The 20414-nt window shown below is 41.6% G+C and overlaps 1 protein-coding gene across 1 annotated transcript in view; it reads right to left on the bottom strand.

The window, feature by feature from the left end:
• onecut2 (one cut homeobox 2) overlaps window positions 1-15434 on the bottom strand; it is a 33882-nt gene extending 18448 nt beyond the window's left edge. The window contains exons 1-2 of the mRNA XM_064979038.1: window positions 14131-15434; window positions 8426-8512 (exon numbers count right to left, since the gene is read on the bottom strand). Of these exons, the coding sequence (XP_064835110.1) occupies window positions 8426-8512; window positions 14131-15247 (1204 nt within the window). The 5' untranslated portion in view covers window positions 15248-15434. The remainder of the gene's footprint in view (window positions 1-8425; window positions 8513-14130) is intronic.
• Between the last annotated feature and the right edge of the window lie 4980 nt (window positions 15435-20414).

Genomic DNA, 20414 nt, shown 5'->3' on the forward strand with positions numbered 1-20414 from the left:
CTTAAACATAATGATGGTCATTATGGCCAAACAGTTCTATTTTTGTTTCATCAGACCAAAGGACATTTCTCCAAAAAGTACGATCTTTGTCCTCATGTGCAGTTGCAAACCGTAGTCTGGCTTTTTTATGGCAGTTTTGGAGCAGTGGCTTCTTCCTTGCTGAGCGGCCTTTCAGGTTATGTTGATATAGGACTCGTTTTACTGTGGATATAGATACTTTTGTACCTGTTTCCTCCAGCATCTTCACAAGGTCCTTTGCTGTTGTTCTGGGATTGATTTTCACTTTTCGCACCACAGTATGTTCATCTCTAGGAGACAGAACGCGTCTCCTTCCTGAGTGGTATGACGGCTGCGTGGTCCCATGGTGTTTAAACCTGCGTACTATTGTTTGTACAGATGAACGTGGTACCTTCAGTCATTTGGAAATTGCTCCCAAGGATGAACCAGACTTATGGAGGTCTCCAATATTTTTTCTGAGGTCTTGGCTGATTTCTTTTGATTTTCCCATGATGTCAATCAAAGAGGCACTGAGTTTGAAGGTAGGCCTTGAAATACATCTACAGGTACAACTCCAATGGACTCAAATGATGTCAATTAGCCTATCAGAACTTCTAAAGTCATGACTTCCAAGTTATTTACAACTTAGTGTATGTGTCATGCCCTGATCTGTTTCATCTGTGATTGTCTCTACCTCCTCCAGGTGTCCCTTATTTTCCCCAGTGTATTTATCCCTGTGTTTCCTGTCTCTCTGTGCCAGTGTATTTATCCCTGTGTTTCCTGTCTCTCTGTGCCAGTGTATTTATCCCTGTGTTTCCTGTCTCTCTGTGCCAGTGTATTTATCCCTGTGTTTCCTGTCTCTCTGTCCCAGTGTATTTATCCCTGTGTTTCCTGTCTCTCTGCCCCAGTGTATGTATCCCTGTGTTTCCTGTCTCTCTGTGCCAGTGTATTTATCCTTGTGTTTCCTGTCTCTCTCTGTACCAGTGTATTTATCCTTGTGTTTCCTGTCTCTCTGTGCCAGTTCATCTTGTATGTTTCCAAGTCAACCAGCGTTTTTCCTGTTCGCCTGCTTTTTGCATTCTCCTTTTTGTAGTCCTCCCGGTTTTGACCCTTGCCTGTTTCTGGACTTTGTACCCACCTGCCTGACCATTCTGCCTGCCTGACCATTCTGCCTGCCTTGACCTCGAGCCTGTCTGCCACTCTGTACCTCCTGGACTCTGATCTGGTTTTGACCTTTTTGCCTGTCCACGACCATTGTCTTTCCTACCCCTTTGGATTAATAAACATTGTCAGATTCCAACCATCTGCCTCCCGTGTCTTTATTTGGGTCTCGCCTTGTGCCTTGATAGTAGGTAACCTCCTGACCAACTGGAATTGTGATACAATGAGTTATAAGTGAAATAATCTGTCTGTAAAAGATTGTTGGAAAAATGACTTGTGTCATGCAAAGTATATCAAATACATAATTGGAATCTAATGGTAGTGTAAACCACATGATTTAGAGCCTGACATTACATAGTGTAGTGTAAACCACGTGATTTAGAGCCTGACATTACATACTGTAGTGTAAACCACGTGATTTAGAGCCTGACATTACATACTGTAGTGTAAACCACGTGATTTAGAGCCTGACATTACATACTGTAGTGTAAACCACATGTTTAAGAGCCTGACATTACATACTGTAGTGTAAACCACGTGATTTAGAGCCTGACATTACATAGTGTAGTGTAAACCACATGATTTCGAGCCTGACATTACATACTGTAGTGTAAACCATGTGATTTAGAGCCTGACATTACATACTGTAGTGTAAACCACGTGATTTAGAGCCTGACATTACATAGTGTAGTGTAAACCACATGATTTCGAGCCTGACATTACATACTGTAGTGTAAACCACATGATTTAGAGCCTGACATTACATACTGTAGTGTAAACCACATGATTTAGAGCCTGACATTACATACTGTAGTGTAAACCACGTGATTTAGAGCCTGACATTACATACTGTAGTGTAAACCATATGATTTCGAGCCTGACATTACATACTGTAGTGTAAACCACGTGATTTAGAGCCTGACATTACATACTGTAGTGTAAACCACGTGATTTAGAGCCTGACATTACATACTGTAGTGTAAACCACATGATTTCGAGCCTGACATTACATACTGTAGTGTAAACCACGTGATTTAGAGCCTGACATTACATAGTGTAGTGTAAACCACATGATTTCGAGCCTGACATTACATACTGTAGTGTAAACCACGTGATTTAGAGCCTGACATTACATAGTGTAGTGTAAACCACATGATTTCGAGCCTGACATTACATACTGTAGTGTAAACCACGTGATTTAGAGCCTGACATTACATACTGTAGTGTAAACCACATGATTTAGAGCCTGACATTACATACTGTAGTGTAAACCACATGTTTTAAAGCCTGACATTACATACTGTAGTGTAAACCACATGTTTTAAAGCCTGACATTACATAGTATGTCAAGTCAAGTGAGACTCTGGATTTTAAGTGGTCAGAGGACACGCAGTGGCCATGTAAAAAAAAAAAAGGAGAACAGAAAGAGCACTTTGCTTTCCACATCAAATGGTTTCATTTTCACCCATCAGCATCAAGAGTGCCCTGGTCCGCAAAGTGACTACATACTGTGATCATGTCGGTCTCACTGCCAAGCTACAAGAAAGAGAAGAAAAACCCTCTTCAGAATAACTTCCAAAACGAGCATCACGACATTGACCAATAAAACTATATAAACAGATCAATAAGAACATTCTATTGACACAGGTGCGTAAATAGCCCACCCATTTTTACCTACCTCATCCCCATAATGTTTTTATTTATTTACTTTTCTGCTCTTTTGCACACCAATATCTCTACCTGTACAACTAGCCTACCTGGTTAAATAAAGGTGTTCTCAACTAGCCTACCTGGTTAAATAAAGGTGTTCTCAACTAGCCTACCTGGTTAAATAAAGGTGTTCTCAACTAGCCTACCTGGTTATATAAAGGTGTTCTCAACTAGCCTACCTGGTTAAATAAAGGTGTTCTCAACTAGCCTACCTGGTTAAATAAAGGTGTTCTCAACTAGCCTACCTGGTTATATAAAGGTGTTCTCAACTAGCCTACCTGGTTAAATAAAGGTGTTCTCAACTAGCCTACCTGGTTAAATAAAGGTGTTCTCAACTAGCCTACCTGGTTATATAAAGGTGTTCTCAACTAGCCTACCTGGTTAAATAAAGGTGTTCTCAACTAGCCTACCTGGTTAAATAAAGGTGTTCTCAACTAGCCTACCTGGTTAAATAACGGTGTTCTCAACTAGCCTACCTGGTTAAATAAAGGTGTTCTCAACTAGCCTACCTGGTTAAATAAAGGTGTTCTCAACTAGCCTACCTGGTTAAATAAAGGTGTTCTCAACTAGCCTACCTGGTTAAATAAAGGTGTTCTCAACTAGCCTACCTGGTTAAATAAAGGTGTTCTCAACTAGCCTACCTGGTTATATAAAGGTGTTCTCAACTAGCCTACCTGGTTAAATAAAGGTGTTCTCAACTAGCCTACCTGGTTAAATAAAGGTGTTCTCAACTAGCCTACCTGGTTATATAAAGGTGTTCTCAACTAGCCTACCTGGTTAAATAAAGGTGTTCTCAACTAGCCTACCTGGTTAAATAAAGGTGTTCTCAACTAGCCTACCTGTTTAAATAAAGGTGTTCTCAACTAGCCTACCTGTTTAAATAAAGGTGTTCTCAACTAGCCTACCTGTTTAAATAAGGTGTTCTCAACTAGCCTACCTGGTTAAATAAAGGTGTTCTCAACTAGCCTACCTGGTTAAATAAAGGTGTTCTCAACTAGCCTACCTGGTTAAATAAAGGTGTTCTCAACTAGCCTACCTGGTTAAATAAAGGTGTTCTCAATTAGCCTACTTGGTTAAATAAAGGTGTTCTCAACTAGCCTACCTGGTTAAATAAAGGTGTTCTCAACTAGCCTACCTGGTTAAATAAAGGTGTTCTCAACTAGCCTACCTGGTTAAATAAAGGTGTTCTCAAATAGCCTACCTGGTTAAATAAAGGTGTTCTCAACTAGCCTACCTGGTTATATAAAGGTGTTCTAAACTAGCCTACCTGGTTAAATAAAGGTGTTCTCAACTAGCCTACCTGGTTAAATAAAGGTGTTCTCAACTAGCCTACCTGGTTAAATAAAGGTGTTCTCAACTAGCCTACCTGGTTAAATAAAGGTGTTCTCAACTAGCCTACCTGGTTAAATAAAGGTGTTCTCAATTAGCCTACCTGGTTATATAAAGGTGTTCTCAACAAGCCTACCTGGTTAAATAAAGGTGTTCTCAACTAGCCTACCTGGTTAAATAACGGTGTTCTCAACTAGCCTACCTGGTTAAATAAAGGTGTTCTCAACTAGCCTACCTGGTTAAATAAAGGTGTTCTCAACTAGCCTACCTGGTTAAATAAAGGTGTTCTCAACTAGCCTACCTGGTTAAATAAAGGTGTTCTCAACTAGCCTACCTGGTTAAATAAAGGTGTTCTCAACTAGCCTACCTGGTTAAATAAAGGTGTTCTCAACTAGCCTACCTGGTTAAATAAAGGTGTTCTCAACTAGCCTACCTGGTTAAATAACGGTGTTCTCAACTAGCCTACCTGGTTAAATAAAGGTGTTCTCAACTAGCCTACCTGGTTAAATATAGGTGTTCTCAACTAGCCTACCTGGTTATATAAAGGTGTTCTCAACTAGCCTACCTGGTTAAATAAAGGTGTTCTCAACTAGCCTACCTGTTTAAATAAGGTGTTCTCAACTAGCCTACCTGGTTAAATAAAGGTGTTCTCAACTAGCCTACCTGGGCAGAGTTGCAAAGAAAAAGCCATATCTCAGACTGGCCAATAAAAAGAAAAGATTAAGATGGGCAAAAGAACACAGACACTGGACAGAGGAACTCTTCCTAGTCGCCTCTTCACTGTTGACTTTGAGACTGTTTTACAGGTACTATTTAATGAAGCTGCCAGTTGAGGACTTGTGAAGCATCTGTTTCTCAAACTAGACACTATAATGTACTTGTCCTCTTGCTCAGTTGTGCACCGGGGCCTCCCACTCCTCTTTCTATTGTGGGTAGAGACAGTTTGCGCTGTTCTGTGAAGGGAGTAGTACACAGCATTATACTAGATCTTCAGTTTCTTGGCTGTTTCTCTCATGGAATAGCCTTCATTTCTCAGAACAAGAATAGACTGATGAGGTTCAGAAGAAAGTGGCAAACACTTCCTGCTAACAACAGACATGCAGACACTTCCTGCTAACAACAGACATGCAGACACTTCTGGCTAACAAGACAGACACTTCCTGCTAACAACAGACATGCAGACACTTCTGGCTAACAAGACAGACACTTCCTGCTAACAACAGACATGCAGACACTTCTGGCTAACACCAGACAGGCAGACACTTCTGGCTAACAACAGACATGCAGACACTTCTGGCTAACAACAGACAGGCAGACACTTCTGGCTAACAACAGACAGGCAGACACTTCTGGCTAACACCAGACAGGCAGACACTTCTGGCTAACACCAGACAGGCATACACTTCTGGCTAACAACAGACAGACACTTCCTGCTAACAACAGACAGGCAGACACTTCCTGCTAACAGACAGACAGACACTTCTGGCTAACAACAGACAGGCAGACACTTCCTGCTAACAGACAGGCAGACAGACACTTCTGGCTAACAACAGACAGGCAGACACTTCTGGCTAACAACAGACAGGCAGACATACACTTCCTGCTAACAGACAGGCAGACAGACACTTCCTGCTAACAGACAGGCAGACAGACACTTCCTGATAACAGACAGGCAGACACTTCCTGCTAACAGACAGGCAGACAGACACTTTCTGCTAACAGACAGGCAGACACTTACTGCTAACAACAGGCAGACAGACACTTCCTGCTAACAGACAGGCAGACACTTCCTGCTAACAGACAGGCAGACACTTCTGGCTAACAAGACAGACACTTCCTGCTAACAACAGACAGAGATGTCATACTCTACATGTGCACTGTGAGTCTAACTGACATAATTTCATAGCAGTCATCCCTATCAGAGACTGCACAAAGGATAGATTGTGAGATTGATGAAATGCACGTACGCACACTCACACACACACACACACACACACACACACACACACACACACACACACACACACACACACACACACACACACACACACACACACACACACACACACACACAGACACAGACACAGACACAGACACAGACACAGACACACACACACACAGACACACACAGACACACACAGACACAGACACACACACACACACACACACACACACACACACACACACACACACACACACACACACACACACACACACACACACACACACACACACACACACTGACTGACACAGACACAGAATTTCTCCTCTCTCTGTCTCTCTCTCTCTCTCTCTCTCTCTCTCTCTCTCTCTCTCTCTCTCTCTCTCTCTCTCTCTCTCTCTCTCTCTCTCTCTCTCTCTCTCTCTCTCTCTCTCTCTCTCTCTCTCTCTCTCTCTCTCTCTCTCTCTCTCTCTCTAATCAGCAGGATAAAGGTGGGAGTCTGGCAGCCTATCTAGGAATCACAGTGTCCACATAGTGATGATGACATCACCAGCCAGCGTCCAAAGGTCTGTAACCAGACTTATTTATTAGCCCTGTGAAACAACCAATCACAGTTCATTTTCATCGACTTTTAGTGATGTCACTGTACTGATGAGGAAATAGTCTCAGAGGGATTTTTGGTCAAATAAAATAAAATCCTGTTCCTTCCTATAACCAAATATGTACAATTAGTGTTGGACACACACAGACACACACACACACACAGACACACACACACAGACACACACACACACACACAGACACAGACACAGACACAGACACAGACACAGACACAGACACACACACACACAGACACACACAGACACACACAGACACAGACACACACACACACACACACACACACAGACACAGACACAGACACAGACACACAGACACAGACACACACAGACACAGACACACACACGCACACACAACCGAGGATACGCTCAGACCCCAAACGAATCAACAAGCCCTTTTAGTTATGTGCTTTTCAACGACAACTGATGAATCTAATTAATACTCCTCAATACTGCAGATACATATAGCAAGGTATCAACCACATAGTCGTCAAACTGTTCAGTGCATCTTGGTTGCTTTAATCAACCACATAGTCGTCAAACTGTTCAGTGCATCTTGGTTGCTTTAATCAACCACATAGTAGTCAAACTGTTCAGCGTCTTGGTTGCTTTAATCAACCACATAGTCGTCAAACTGTTCAGCATCTTGGTTGCTTTAATCAACCACATAGTCGTCAAACTGTTCAGTGCATCTTGGTTGCTTTAAGGAGAATATGGCTGACAAATTTATCCTAAAACAAAATGACTAATCCAGTAAGATTCTGAAAAAGTTAAATAGTTTGATTGCTACTAAAACATCACATATCCAAAAGCATGGTGTTGGTTCAGTGCTCTTGTCTAAAGACAGAGAGGGGCTGCATGTGACCCAGTAAGTGAGTCTCTGTTTGGTTTAAGAACAGAGCAGGGTCAATAAACATTGCCCTCTACACATCCAGTGTGTTGACAGCATCAAGATGAAGAAACATAACGTGGTAAAGAGATCAACAGAGAGTCACTGTTGGATGGTTTGGCCAGTCAGACCTGGCTAGCAGATTATCATCATCATCATCATCATCATGCTTTAACTGGGGAGGAGAAATACTGCCACACTCAGCTTTCTGTTATCTAGACTGGAAAACAGACTAAACACACTGTGATAGTGGGACACGTGTGGCTCAGTAAAACAGATCCTTATACCGTAGTTTACAACATTGGCGAATTTATCTCGAATCTCAAAGCCAGGTGAACTCATCATCTCATTGGATAATGTAGGAGTGTCATGCACACGTCAACCTACCTCCTGACAAAAGGAACCAAAATGCAAAAAAATATATATTTATATACTTTTCTAAACATCCTCTCATCATTTTAAACTGGTAAATGTCTGAGATAATAGTGTGTTTTCATCACAATGTTTACTTACTATTAGCATAAGTAGGCCTCCTTTAACTTTAAATGGTTTTAAACCACATTTTAAAGACTATTATCCACAATTGGATTTCTCAAATCCAATATCACATTTAATCCAATACTGAATATACCCCGGTCTAATATTAATCCAATGTCAATCCATTAAGGCAAAAAAGGATTTCCCTCTAAATACACATCTAACTACACATTATACTAGGTATATTTCTATCTGTCGAACATTACTACATGTTATTTTTTTGTTTAGTTTTTGTTGACATACCATAGTTTTGGGTCCCTGTGCACAATGTTGTCAGTGTCTGACAATGCATCCCATTTGACCCAATCATGGCGTGTTCTCTACTGGTACCTGTAAGGGAGGAGGCACACAGGGAAAAGGCTTGGTGTGGTGATCCGGTTTGTTGTTGTTATAGCCGCTGTCTGTTTACCTACTACAACATTAGGAGATTAATACACACTAATTTACATACTGCATTTCTCCTTCCCGTTTTAAAATACCCATTATTAGGATACCACTTCAGTGTGCGTCAGATAGAAACCACACGTTGTGCCTTCGGGAAAATAGTCTGATCCTGGTTCTACATTTTGTTATGTTACAGCCTTATTCTAAAAATTGATTAAATTCACTTTTTTCCTCATCAATTTACACGCAATACCCCATAACGACAAAGCAAAAAAAAACTTTTTTTTTTTTAGAAATGTTTGCAAAAATGTGAAATATCACAATTACATAAGTATTCTCAGACCCTTAACTCAGTACTTTGTTGAAGCACCTTGGGCAGCGATTACAGCCTGGAGTCTTCTTGGGTATGACGCTACAAGCTTGGCACGCCTGTACTTGGGGAGTTTCTCCCATTTCTTCTCTGCAGACCGTCTCAAGATCTGTCAGGTTGGATGGGGAGCGTCGCTGGGTTCAAGTCCAGGCTCTGGCTGGGCCACTCAAGGACATTCAGAGACTTGTCCCGAATCCACTCCTGGCTGTGTGCTTAGGGTTGTTGTCCTGTTGGAAGGTGAACCTTCATCCCAGTCTGAGGTCCTGAGCACTTTGGAGCAGGTTTTCATCAAGGATCTCTCTGTACTTTGCTCCATTAATCTTTCCCTCGATCCTGACTAGTCTCCAACATCTCCGCAGCATGATATTGCTACGCTTCACCATAGGAATGGTGACAGGTTTCCTCCAGAAGTGACGCTTGGCATTCAGGCCAAAGAGTTCAATCTTGGTTTCATCAGACCAGAGAATTTTGTCTCTTATGGTCTGAGAGTCCTTAAGGTGCCTTTTGGCAAACTCCAAGTGGGCTGACATCTGCCTTTTAATGGGGAGTGGCTTCCGTCTGGCCACTCTGTCATAAAGGCCTGATTAGTGGAGTGCTGCAGAGATGGTTGTCCTTCTGTGAGGTTCTCCCATCACCACAGAGGAACTCTGGAGCTCTGTCAGAGTGACCATCTGGTTCTTGGTCACCTCCCTGACCAAGGCCCTTCTCCCCCGATTGGTCAGTTTGGCCAGGAGGCCAGTTCTAGGAACAGTCTTGGTGGTTCCAAACTTCTTCCATTAAGAATGATGGAGGCCACTGTGTTCTTGGGGACCTTCAATGCTGCAGACATTTTTTGGTACCCTTCCCCTGATCTGTGACTCGACACAATTCTGTCTCAGAGTACGGACAATTCCTTTCAACCTCACGGCTTGGTTTTTGCTCTGACATGCACTGTCAACTGTGGGACCTTATACAGACAGGTGTGTGCCTTTCCAAATCATGTCCAATCAATTGAATTTACCGCAGGTGGACTCCAATCAAGTTGTAGAAACATCTCAAGGATGATCAATGGAAACAGGATGTACCTGAGCTCAATTTCAAGTCTCATAGCAAAGGGTTTGAATACTTATGTAAATAAGGTATTTCTGTTTTTATTTTTAATACATTTGCCAAAATCTGTAAAAACCTGTTTTCGCTTTGTCATTATGGGGTATTGTGTTTAGATTGATGAATGAAAAAATATATATTATCAATTTTAGAATTAGGTTGTACACTTATACTTCACTGCATACTTTACTTCATTCTTCAAGGTAATTTATAAAAAAAAATCTAAATCAATAAAGCACATGATCATGTTGACTTTTAATTTATCAATAATTTCTGGATGAGTGCTCTCCTACAAACATCAAGGCTAACTGACAGTAAAGCCAAAACTAGTATAACACACACTGCCACTCTCAATTTATGCCTGAAAAACCAGGAAAATCACATATAAAACATAGAATTTTAGGCTGCAATAAATAATAATCTCAGACACGTTTCAGTTCAGTTTTTCTCAAACTAAAGTGTGAAATCAACAGACAGGTTCAGTCTTTGGTCTGAGGCGGTTGATGTGGGTGTTGTGTGAGAGAGCGAGAGAGAGGGCAGCAGAGATACTGTCGCTCCAGTGCTGGGAAGAAGGTAAAACCCCGCCTGCGTCATCAGCTTTACTGGAACAGCTACCGTATCGGGTTCAGCAGATCAATGCGAACTGGGTCCACACGTTTATGTTATTGTTGCCGGCATTAATGCCCTTTTAATCTTGTGGAGATTATCGCCATCGATCCACATCCATACTGCCTAACAGATTTGTTTGGAAAAAAGTGACAACTGCACAACCGACAGAATGGCAGGAGCGACAATAAACAAAATGTCCTGTGTGTTTTCGTTAGTTATGTTTCCCCCTTCTTTTTTTTTACTGTGCCCAAGTACATCACATGAACATAATTTTCCTACAAGGTAATTTCATGTCAAATGTGACATAGAATATTTGCTCTTTCCAATGGCCTATTTTAGCTTGGGTCTAATTTCACAGTGACGCCAGAGGAATATCGTGCGAAATGCATTCGGTCTATATGGTTTTAATTTCACAAAAGAGGTAGAGGTATTGGAGTGTATTTTTCTATGTAGAAATGATTATAGTGTTAAAGATATTTATCCATAAATCGCTATAATTTCGACGTCACAAACACCATAGTTAATTTAAAAATATTTTCATAATTTTATTTTCGAAATAAAAGCAATATAGGCCTACGTTTTTTTTTTCTTTCGATCGTCTATAGTTAAGGGTGCATTTATTATCCAATTTTTGTTTCTTATTTGTTTATAGGCCTGTTAATTTGTTTATTTTGCATATAATTCCACTCATTCGTTAATTATAAATAGGCTTAATAACGTCTACCTGTTCAATCTCAACAGTCCAGAATTCTATCATGACGCTTGTCCTGTGTGATTTATTTATTTTGTCAAGTTATTTCAGCTGGACTGTAAACCGCATATCAATGACGTCGGCTCGGGTAGCTGTAACCGGGAATGTTGTCGGGTCGGTGGCAGGCACATGGAGATGTCAGTCAGGACCAGGACAGGCCTGATTACATGCAGCAGTGTGAGTGCCGGTGGAATAAGTTTGAGTCAAGTGTCACGTTTGATTTGACTACAACTAATAAAGCTGTGACAAGGCCATTTCCCCGCTGAAACCAGGCAGAGAAAGGGCACCCGTTCAATTATCTGCCTAGGAGCTGATGTATCAAATAATTAGTAGGCTATAGGCCTATGACCAACAGCTACTGCAACGGTGGTTATTGCCTAAATACCTATTGACTATTGATTGACTATTAATAAACCTATATTTATGTAGGCCTACTTGACATAAACTGACTAATTGGAGAGAAAAACATTACGCATTTACAACCACATTTTTTTTTACATAATCTTATGATTTATTATTTTCAATCCGTGATATTTATAGACGTAATTGTTCTATTACACCCGCTGAATCTGCACAACGAACAGCGAACAAAAGCCTCGCGCTCTGCTCCACGTTTTGCCTAACTGGTTAACCCACGACAAGGTGACGTTTTGTGCTCGAGCTGTGGGTCACGCCGAGATTTATATCAATAATTCATTGAGCCGCGCGCTCTGCAGCTTCTGTTCTTCTTTTCAATTCCCTGGCTGCTGCCTCGCACCGAGCCGATCACATAATACCTTCCCCCAAAAGCCCTGAGCTGCCTGGCCGCAGAGTTACCGCCTTCTGTAAACGAATGATGCTGCTGCGGGGAAGAAGGAACGTCTGCAAAGCCTTTCCCCTGTATCATTTAAGGCTAACCAATGGTATAGGCTATATTTATTGATGTTGTCATGGTGTCAATTGTGTTTACAATCGCTCCATTAACTCATGTGAATATTAAAACGGCCTTCAACGTTCGCTGCATGAAGTCATGGCATTTAACTGATCGCGGAAGGAAAATATGTGACAGATGACGATATGGAGCAACCTAATATCTTTTCATCCGTACAATATTAGTCACTGCATTATAGCCTCTTCAAAAATGTCCCTATTGTTCTTCTAATCACTACATTACATATTGTATCTATAAATGACATCTGATGGTGTCGTTGTTTTGTTCGTACAGTTTTTTAGCAGGCTGCAATTTTGAATCATATCCTTTTAGAAAATGCGCAGAATTTGAAATATTGATCCACTATTCGCAGCTGGTCTGGTCTTCCTTTCCAAACCTCATCTCCATCAGGCAACATCCCCCTCGATTTAGTCAAAACAGTCAACTTTCCACACTATACTTGCGCACATAAATATGCAGCCTATACGTCTGTAATAGTTTACATTTAGGATAGTCCATATTGAGTTATTAATCTGTGAAAAATACATTGCCATTACTAATAGGCAATATTTGTTTGCTTAAAAGTACTAGTGTATTAATTGAATGTACAGTGTATTTAAACACTATTTTTTTGTACGATTGTGTGAAGAGTGAACTGAAAGAAAAGAGGAAACCTCAGTAAATGCACAATCAATTCTGAAAGGGAACCAACCATAGAGAGGGAACATCTGTTCGCTTGGACGGAACAAAAGAAAGCCCGTCTCGTCGTTCCACGTGTTCTCGCTAGAGGGTGCACCAGCCCTACTATAAGGCGACCATGCATGTATTTACCCGCTTTTCAACGCATCCCAGGCATTGATTGGAAAAAATCTCATCACAATCAACAGCATTCTCTGTCAGTCTGTCTGTCTGCCTCTGTCCCCTTCTCTCTCCCCAATGAGGGAACACGCACAGAACAAGTCATAATAATGTATTTGCACAATATTCCTTAGGCTGCATTAATAGCCCGCCAACTCCAGGTGTAAATATGTCTATTCAATAAAAATACAATTGTATATATATAAACACACACACACACACACACTATATATATGTGTATATTATATATATATATAAACACACACGCACACACTATATATATGTGTGTATATGTGTATAAAGAATTGAAAGGCCTCCCCCATAAAAACAAACGGCAAACTTGTGTATAATTATTATATTTTTCAGGGGATTTTCAAATTAGGTGCTGGTGCTGTTTTTCAGTGCTGCACATTTGTAAAAATGGGTGTCCAATCTATCTGCTTATAATAATTTAATATCGACATTAAAATAAAGCCACACATGACATTTCATCAGAAGAACTTGCTCATCACTAAAAGAGAATCCCCCCCAAAATGTAGGCCTATACGCTAGAATATCAGTAGCATAAATAGCCTATTATTACATGGATAAACAATATTAGAAAGAAATCATTTGACCTTGTCATTGATATCGAGATTTGATTTGGTTTAGATTAGATTTTTTTTGGATCATCGTTATTATGGATCACTAATAACAATACTACTACTTTAATTTGAAATAAATGTAATTTATCTAGCCTACTCAGCAGTGAGAGGTATATAGATAGATAGATAGATAGATAGATAGATAGATAGATAGATAGATAGATAGATAGATAGATAGATAGATAGATAGATAGATAGATAGATAGATAGATAGATAGATAGATACTGAACTGTGTTTTATTGCAGGGCTATAGCCTGACTACAAGCAGAGGCAGGCAGGCAGGCAACAGACATCAGCAGAGACGGGTCGGTTTTATTGAGGATACCTTGTCTTACCTGCAAGCCGTAGGGCTGACATCCTCTGAAACTCGGGCTCCTGCAGCCACTTCCACATCCTTCGAAAGGTCTCCCTTCCAGATTTAAGTTTACTCCAAGGTTTGGGGTTCCTTAAGAGGTCTGAAAGGGTGCCTTGCGAGCGACACAGCACCCTCTGAGCGAATATAGCCTGGGGGATGCTATACCGCTTCAGTTCAGCTGTGATCCTTTGTGCCACTTCTTTGGTGTTGATCTCTTCGAGCTGCCCCGAGTTGTTACCTTGTTGTCCCGAGGAGGAGGGCGGTCTGTCCCGGTTGGAAGCCAACACAGGCCCGTGGGATTGAGAGTGGCCCGGGTGCCCGGTGTGGTGCATCCCGTTCAAATGCGGCATCATACCTGCCGTGGGGCCACCGAGGCCTCGTGAGAGGTGTTGATCACCCCTGGACAGCATGGCAGTGTGGGCATCGAAGTTGGAGCTTAGCATCTTGTCGTGCCCGTGAGTGCCATAGTTATGGAGGTTTTGCTGTGTATTATGAAGAGAACCCAAACCATTGCCAAGAGGGCTGCTGGCCAGGGGGGATAAACTCTGACCCATCCCGGTCATGTCCTTATGATAGTGACTGTAGAGGTTGTTCATTGCTGGTAAACCCCTCTCGTCCCGCATCAGCGTGAAACTCCCGCTTACGTTCCCAGAGAGACGCTGGTGGTGATGGTGATGGTGATGCGGATGGTGGAATTTGTCCGAAACGGTTGAAATGGGGGGTAACGGTTGAAGTGGAGTTAACGTGGTGTATGTGCCGTTCATACCCATCCCTGGTGGGGATGTATCACACGGCATGCTCATAGCGTGATGGAGCGGATGCGATAATTCTGGTCGGTACTCTCCGGCTCCGTCCAGAATCGTTGCCATGCTGGACACCATGGCGGACCGCGACGATGCAGCAGCCAGATCCTGATGTAACCGTAAAGAAGCCCCCGCGTTCCGGTTGTGATGGGGGCTGTGGCTGTTCATCAAGTCCTGGTCATGGCTCAGTCCGCCATGCAGATTGCCAATGCTGTCCATTGTCATCTCTGGGTTCATGGCGTAGGCATCCAGATCCTTGGCCAGGCATCGATAGGCGTTATAAGCAGTCTTCATTCAGCCCTCATTCAGTCCATTGATCTAGTTAATGTATTGTGCCGGGATGGGTATTTCCTTCGTTTTGTTTTCTCTAAGGCCTCTCGTTTTTTTTTTTTTTTTTTACATTTAAAAACAATTCCGCTCTCTATCAGACGGGCCAGTGCTGAGTCTACCTAGATCCATGTCCGAGCCTCTCCTCCTCCTACGTATTATGTTTAGGCAAGAGGAGCTGTCCAGGATGGGCTTGCTGAACGAACAGCCTAACCCGCTGGCGGGGGAGGGGACTCACTGTTACGGACGGCTGATCTGACCACCCAGAGTCGCTACTTGGTTCAAACAAAGGCATTTCATTGGCTGCTTCTCCCATATTCATTTTTTTTACGCGTAGAGCAAGTCAGATATAAAGGGTGGTAGAGATTTATACGCGTCTCTTGCATCTGGAGTCTGTCAGAAAGTATATATGTCTTCTCAACTTCCTCTGCTCTAATAATTTAACAAAACTCAATTTTCAGTGAGAGACTATTGATAGCATGGGTTAAATAGGTACATGGTCAACATCGGCCCATACTTATTTGATTGTTTTTGTTGAATAGGCCTACAAGAACAAACTGGCTACCGACCAGTGGGTGCAGAATTAGATAATTAATTATTACATGATTTGGATATTCATGTAAGTCTGTGGCGCTTATATTTGTCAATTTGCATGTGTTTTTGGCATATCCCAACGCCCCCTTAGAGTGGGGTCATGGCATGTCGTTATAAAACCCAATTAGCGTTAAGTGCCTTGTCAGCTGGGGGATTCGAACGAGCAACCTTTCGGTTACTGGCCTAATACGCTAAATACTAGGCTACCGGTTGTCACCGGAGGTTGATTATGGTGTTTCAAATTTTAATGTTACGTGCGCAGTAAAATGCATTTCTTTCAAGTTCGAAAACCAACCATGCATTAATCTATATCAATGTACTACTAAAAAAACACAAGGACAATTTAGGTTAGGCCTATATAAATAAACAAATAAGTCATATTTGTAGAGCTATAGTCATCATCATGTCCACATTTCTCCTGTTTTGCCAATTTTACCAAATATATAGGTGAGCAAAACAACATAGCAAGTGCGAAGTTACGATTTTTACCATCATTTGACTAGGCAAGTCAGTTAACACATTCTTATTTACAATGAAGGCCTTTGAACAGTGGGTTAACTGCTTTGCTCAGAGGCAGAACGACAGACGTTTTACCTTGTTATCTCAGGGATTCGATCTTGCAACTAGCCCAACGCTCTAACCACTAGGCTACCTGCTGCCCTCTTTAGCAAGAGTAACATGCTCAAACAAAGTGCAGATAGCCTTCTGTTCACATTTCAATCACTGAAAACTAGACCAAATGATTTTCTCTCTCTCTCTCTCTGTCTCTCTCTCTCTCTCTCTCTCTCTCTCTCTCTCTCTCTCTCTCTCTCTCTCTCTCTCTCTCTCTCTCTCTCTCCCTTTCTCTCTCTGAAGTAGATCTGAGTCAGAAATATAACAATTCTAAGATTTTTCAGGATATATGAGTTGTGTTATTCAAATCTGAATTAATCCTGTATGAGACATTATCTCTCTCCCACTTTCCATGTGCTCTCTTCTCCATCGACCATTTCTCAAAATCCCCTGTTCTCCAGATTAACCTACATCCCTATTCTCCAGATTAACTCTATATCCCTATTCTCCAGATTAACTTTACATCCCTGTTCTCAAGATTAACTTTACTTCCCTATTCTCCAGATTAACTTTACATCCATATTCTCCAGATTAACCTACATCCATATTCTCCAGATTAACCTACATCCATATTCTCCAGATTAACCTACATCCATATTCTCAAAAGCATAACCCTACATCCATATTCTCCAGATTAACCTACATTCTCCAGATTAACCTACATCCATATTCTCCAGATTGACTTTACATCCCTATTCTCCAGATTAACCCTACATCCCTATTCTCCAGATTAATTTTACATCCCTATTCTCCAGATTAACCCTATATCCCTATTCTCCAGATTAACCCTACATCCCTATTCTCCAGATTAACCTACATTCTCCAGATTAACATTACATTCATATTCTCCAGATTAACTTTACATCCCTGTTCTCCAGATTAACGTTACATCCCTATTCTCCAGATTGACATACATCCCTATTGTCAAAAGCGTAACCCTACATCCCTTTCTCCAGATTAACTTTACATCCCTGTTCTCCAGATTAACTTTACATCCCTATTCTCCAGATTAATTTTACATCCCTGTTCTCCAGATTAACCCTATATCCCTATTCTCCAGATTAACCCTACATCCCTATTCTCCAGATTAACTTTACATCCATATTCTCCAGATTAACTTTACATCCCTATTCTCCAGATTAACCTACATCCCTATTCTCCAGATTAATCCTACATCCCAATTCTCCAGATTAACTTTACATCCCTATTCTCCAGATTAACCTACATCCCTATTCTCCAGATTAACCCTACATCCCAATTCTCCAGATTAACCTACATTCTCCAGATTAACTTTACATCCATATTCCCCAGATTAACTTTACCTCCCTATTCCCCAGATTAACCTACATCCCTATTCTCCAGATTAACCCTTTATCTCTATTCTCCAGATTAACCTAAATCCCTGTTCTCCAGATTAACTTTACATCCCTATTCTCCAGATTAACTTTACATCCCTGTTCTCCAGATTAACCCTGCATCCATGTTCTCCAGATTAACCTAAATCCCTGTTCTCCAGATTAACTTTACATCCCTGTTCTCCAGATTAATCTACATCCATATTCTCCAGATTAACTTTACATCCCTGTTCTACAGATTAACCTCCATCCCTGTTCTCCAGATTAACCCTGCATCCATGTTCTCCAGATTAACTTTACATCCCTGTTCTCCAGATTAACCTACATCCGTATTCTCCAGATTAACTGTACATCCCTGTTCTCCAGATTAACCTCCATCCCTGTTCTCCAGATTAACCTACATCCCTATTCTCCAGATTAACTTTACATCCCTGTTCTCCAGATTAACCTACATCCCTATTCTCCAGATTTACTTTACATCCCTGTTCTCCAAATTAACCTACATCCCTGTTCTCCAGATTAACTTTACATCCCTGTTCTCCAGATTAACCTACATCCCTGTTCTCCAGATTAACTTTACATCCCTGTTCTCCAGATTAACCTACATCCCTGTTCTCCAGATTAACCTACATCCTTATTCTCCAGATTAACCTCCATCCCTGTTCTCCAGATTAACCTACATCCCTATTCTCCACACCTTTGTATCTTTGGTCTTTTGAAGCAGCAGTTGTGCCACTCAGCATGAGGTCTAAATTCATATTACTACCCCGTTTGTAAAAATAAAAAAAAATGGAAAATTGCTTACTTGCTGTCTCAAATGATAGTCGCCTGACAGTTGCCCTCCTTGAAGCAGGGCTGTTTAATAAACAGAATTGACTCCTTGAGCCAACACTCTTACAGTACAAATGTCAATAGCAGAGCAATGTTTTTGAAACAGCTGAAATGTATAGATATTTATATATTAGATATTGTCCTAATATGTATTGACTTGTTTTATTTCGTTTTTTCAGAAATTGCAGTAACAGCCTGTTACATTCTGAATTTGTAGCAGTAGTTGTCAATTGCACTGAGCCACTTGAAACAATAGAAACCACTAAAAAACCCACCACTAAAAACATGTCAAATGTAGATCATACAAACAGGATATATATTTTGAATTTTTAACATTGTGTGATGATTTCAGAGGTGACACCACGTGTCCCAGATAAGTGTGGGGTAAATTGTTTTCCTGGGGCCAAGAGTTTTTCCTGATCTGGTAGTACGCTAACCTAACCAACTCCGGACCCTAGTTGTAGCATATGTCATAGTAATAAATCAACTATAAACATGGTCTATGGTCTATGATGGGACCAGATTCATTATCTGATCAACTCCTGGAACAACTTGTAGAACAACTCCTAGAACAACTCCTAGAACTACTCCTGAAACAACTCCTAGAACAGCTCCTGGAACTACTCCTAGAACAACTCCTGGAACAACTCCTAGAACAACTCCTGGGACAACTCCTAGAACTACTCCTAGAACTACTCCTAGAACTACTCCTAGAACAACTCCTAGAACAACTCCTGGAACAACTCCTAGAACAACTCCTGGAACAACTCCTAGAACAACTCCTAGAACAACTCCTGGAACAACTCCTAGAACAACTCCTGGAACAACTCCTAGAACAACTCCTGGAACAACTTATAGAACAACTCCTGGAACAACTCCTAGAACAACTCCTGGAACAACTCCTAGAACAACTCCTAGAACTACTCCTAGAACTACTCCTAGAACAACTCCTAGAACAACTCCTGGAACAACTCCTAGAACAACTCCTGGAACAACTCCTAGAACAACTCCTGGAACAACTCCTGGCTCAGGGAGGATGAGAACATTTAAACCTTTTACACAGAAAGAGACAACAACTGCGATTGGACAAAAACTAAAACAGGGCTGAACTGGCTGTATGCAGGGTTGTGTACCTTTATAACTTTAGTCCGTCCCCTCGCCCGAACCAGGGACCCTCTGCACACATAGACAACTGACACTCACAAAGCATCGTTACCCATCGCTCTACAAAAGCCGCGGCCCTTGCAGAGCAAGGGGAACAACGACTTCAAGGTCTCCGAGCGAGTGACGTCACCGATTGAAACGCTATTAACGTGCACCACCGCTAACTAGCTAGCCATTTCACATCGGTTACAGTTGCATCGTGAAAGCCTAACCACCTGAAGTTTGAATATAAACCAAATTCTATCAGTCACATTTTCTCAGAACACAAATAAATGGGCCTAATTTAGGTTATAAATGCATAGCTTTCCCCTGGCCCAGATGGGATCAGAGGCTGCTCTAGGCTACCTGTGGTTGTCGCCAGTAGGCTGCTCTACGCTACCTGTGGTTGTCGTCAGTAGGCTGCTCTAGGCTACCTGTGGTTGTCGTCAGCTCTAGGCTACCTGTGGTTGTCGTCAGTAGGCTGCTCTAGGCTACCTGTGGTTGTCGTCAGTAGGCTGCTCTAGGCTACCTGTGGTTGTCGTCAGTAGGCTGCTCTAGGCTACCTGTGGTTGTCGTCAGTAGGCTGCTCTAGGCTACCT

The sequence above is a fragment of the Oncorhynchus masou genome, chromosome 11, assembly GCF_036934945.1.
Source record: "Oncorhynchus masou masou isolate Uvic2021 chromosome 11, UVic_Omas_1.1, whole genome shotgun sequence".
NCBI classification, from domain to species: domain Eukaryota; kingdom Metazoa; phylum Chordata; class Actinopteri; order Salmoniformes; family Salmonidae; genus Oncorhynchus; species Oncorhynchus masou.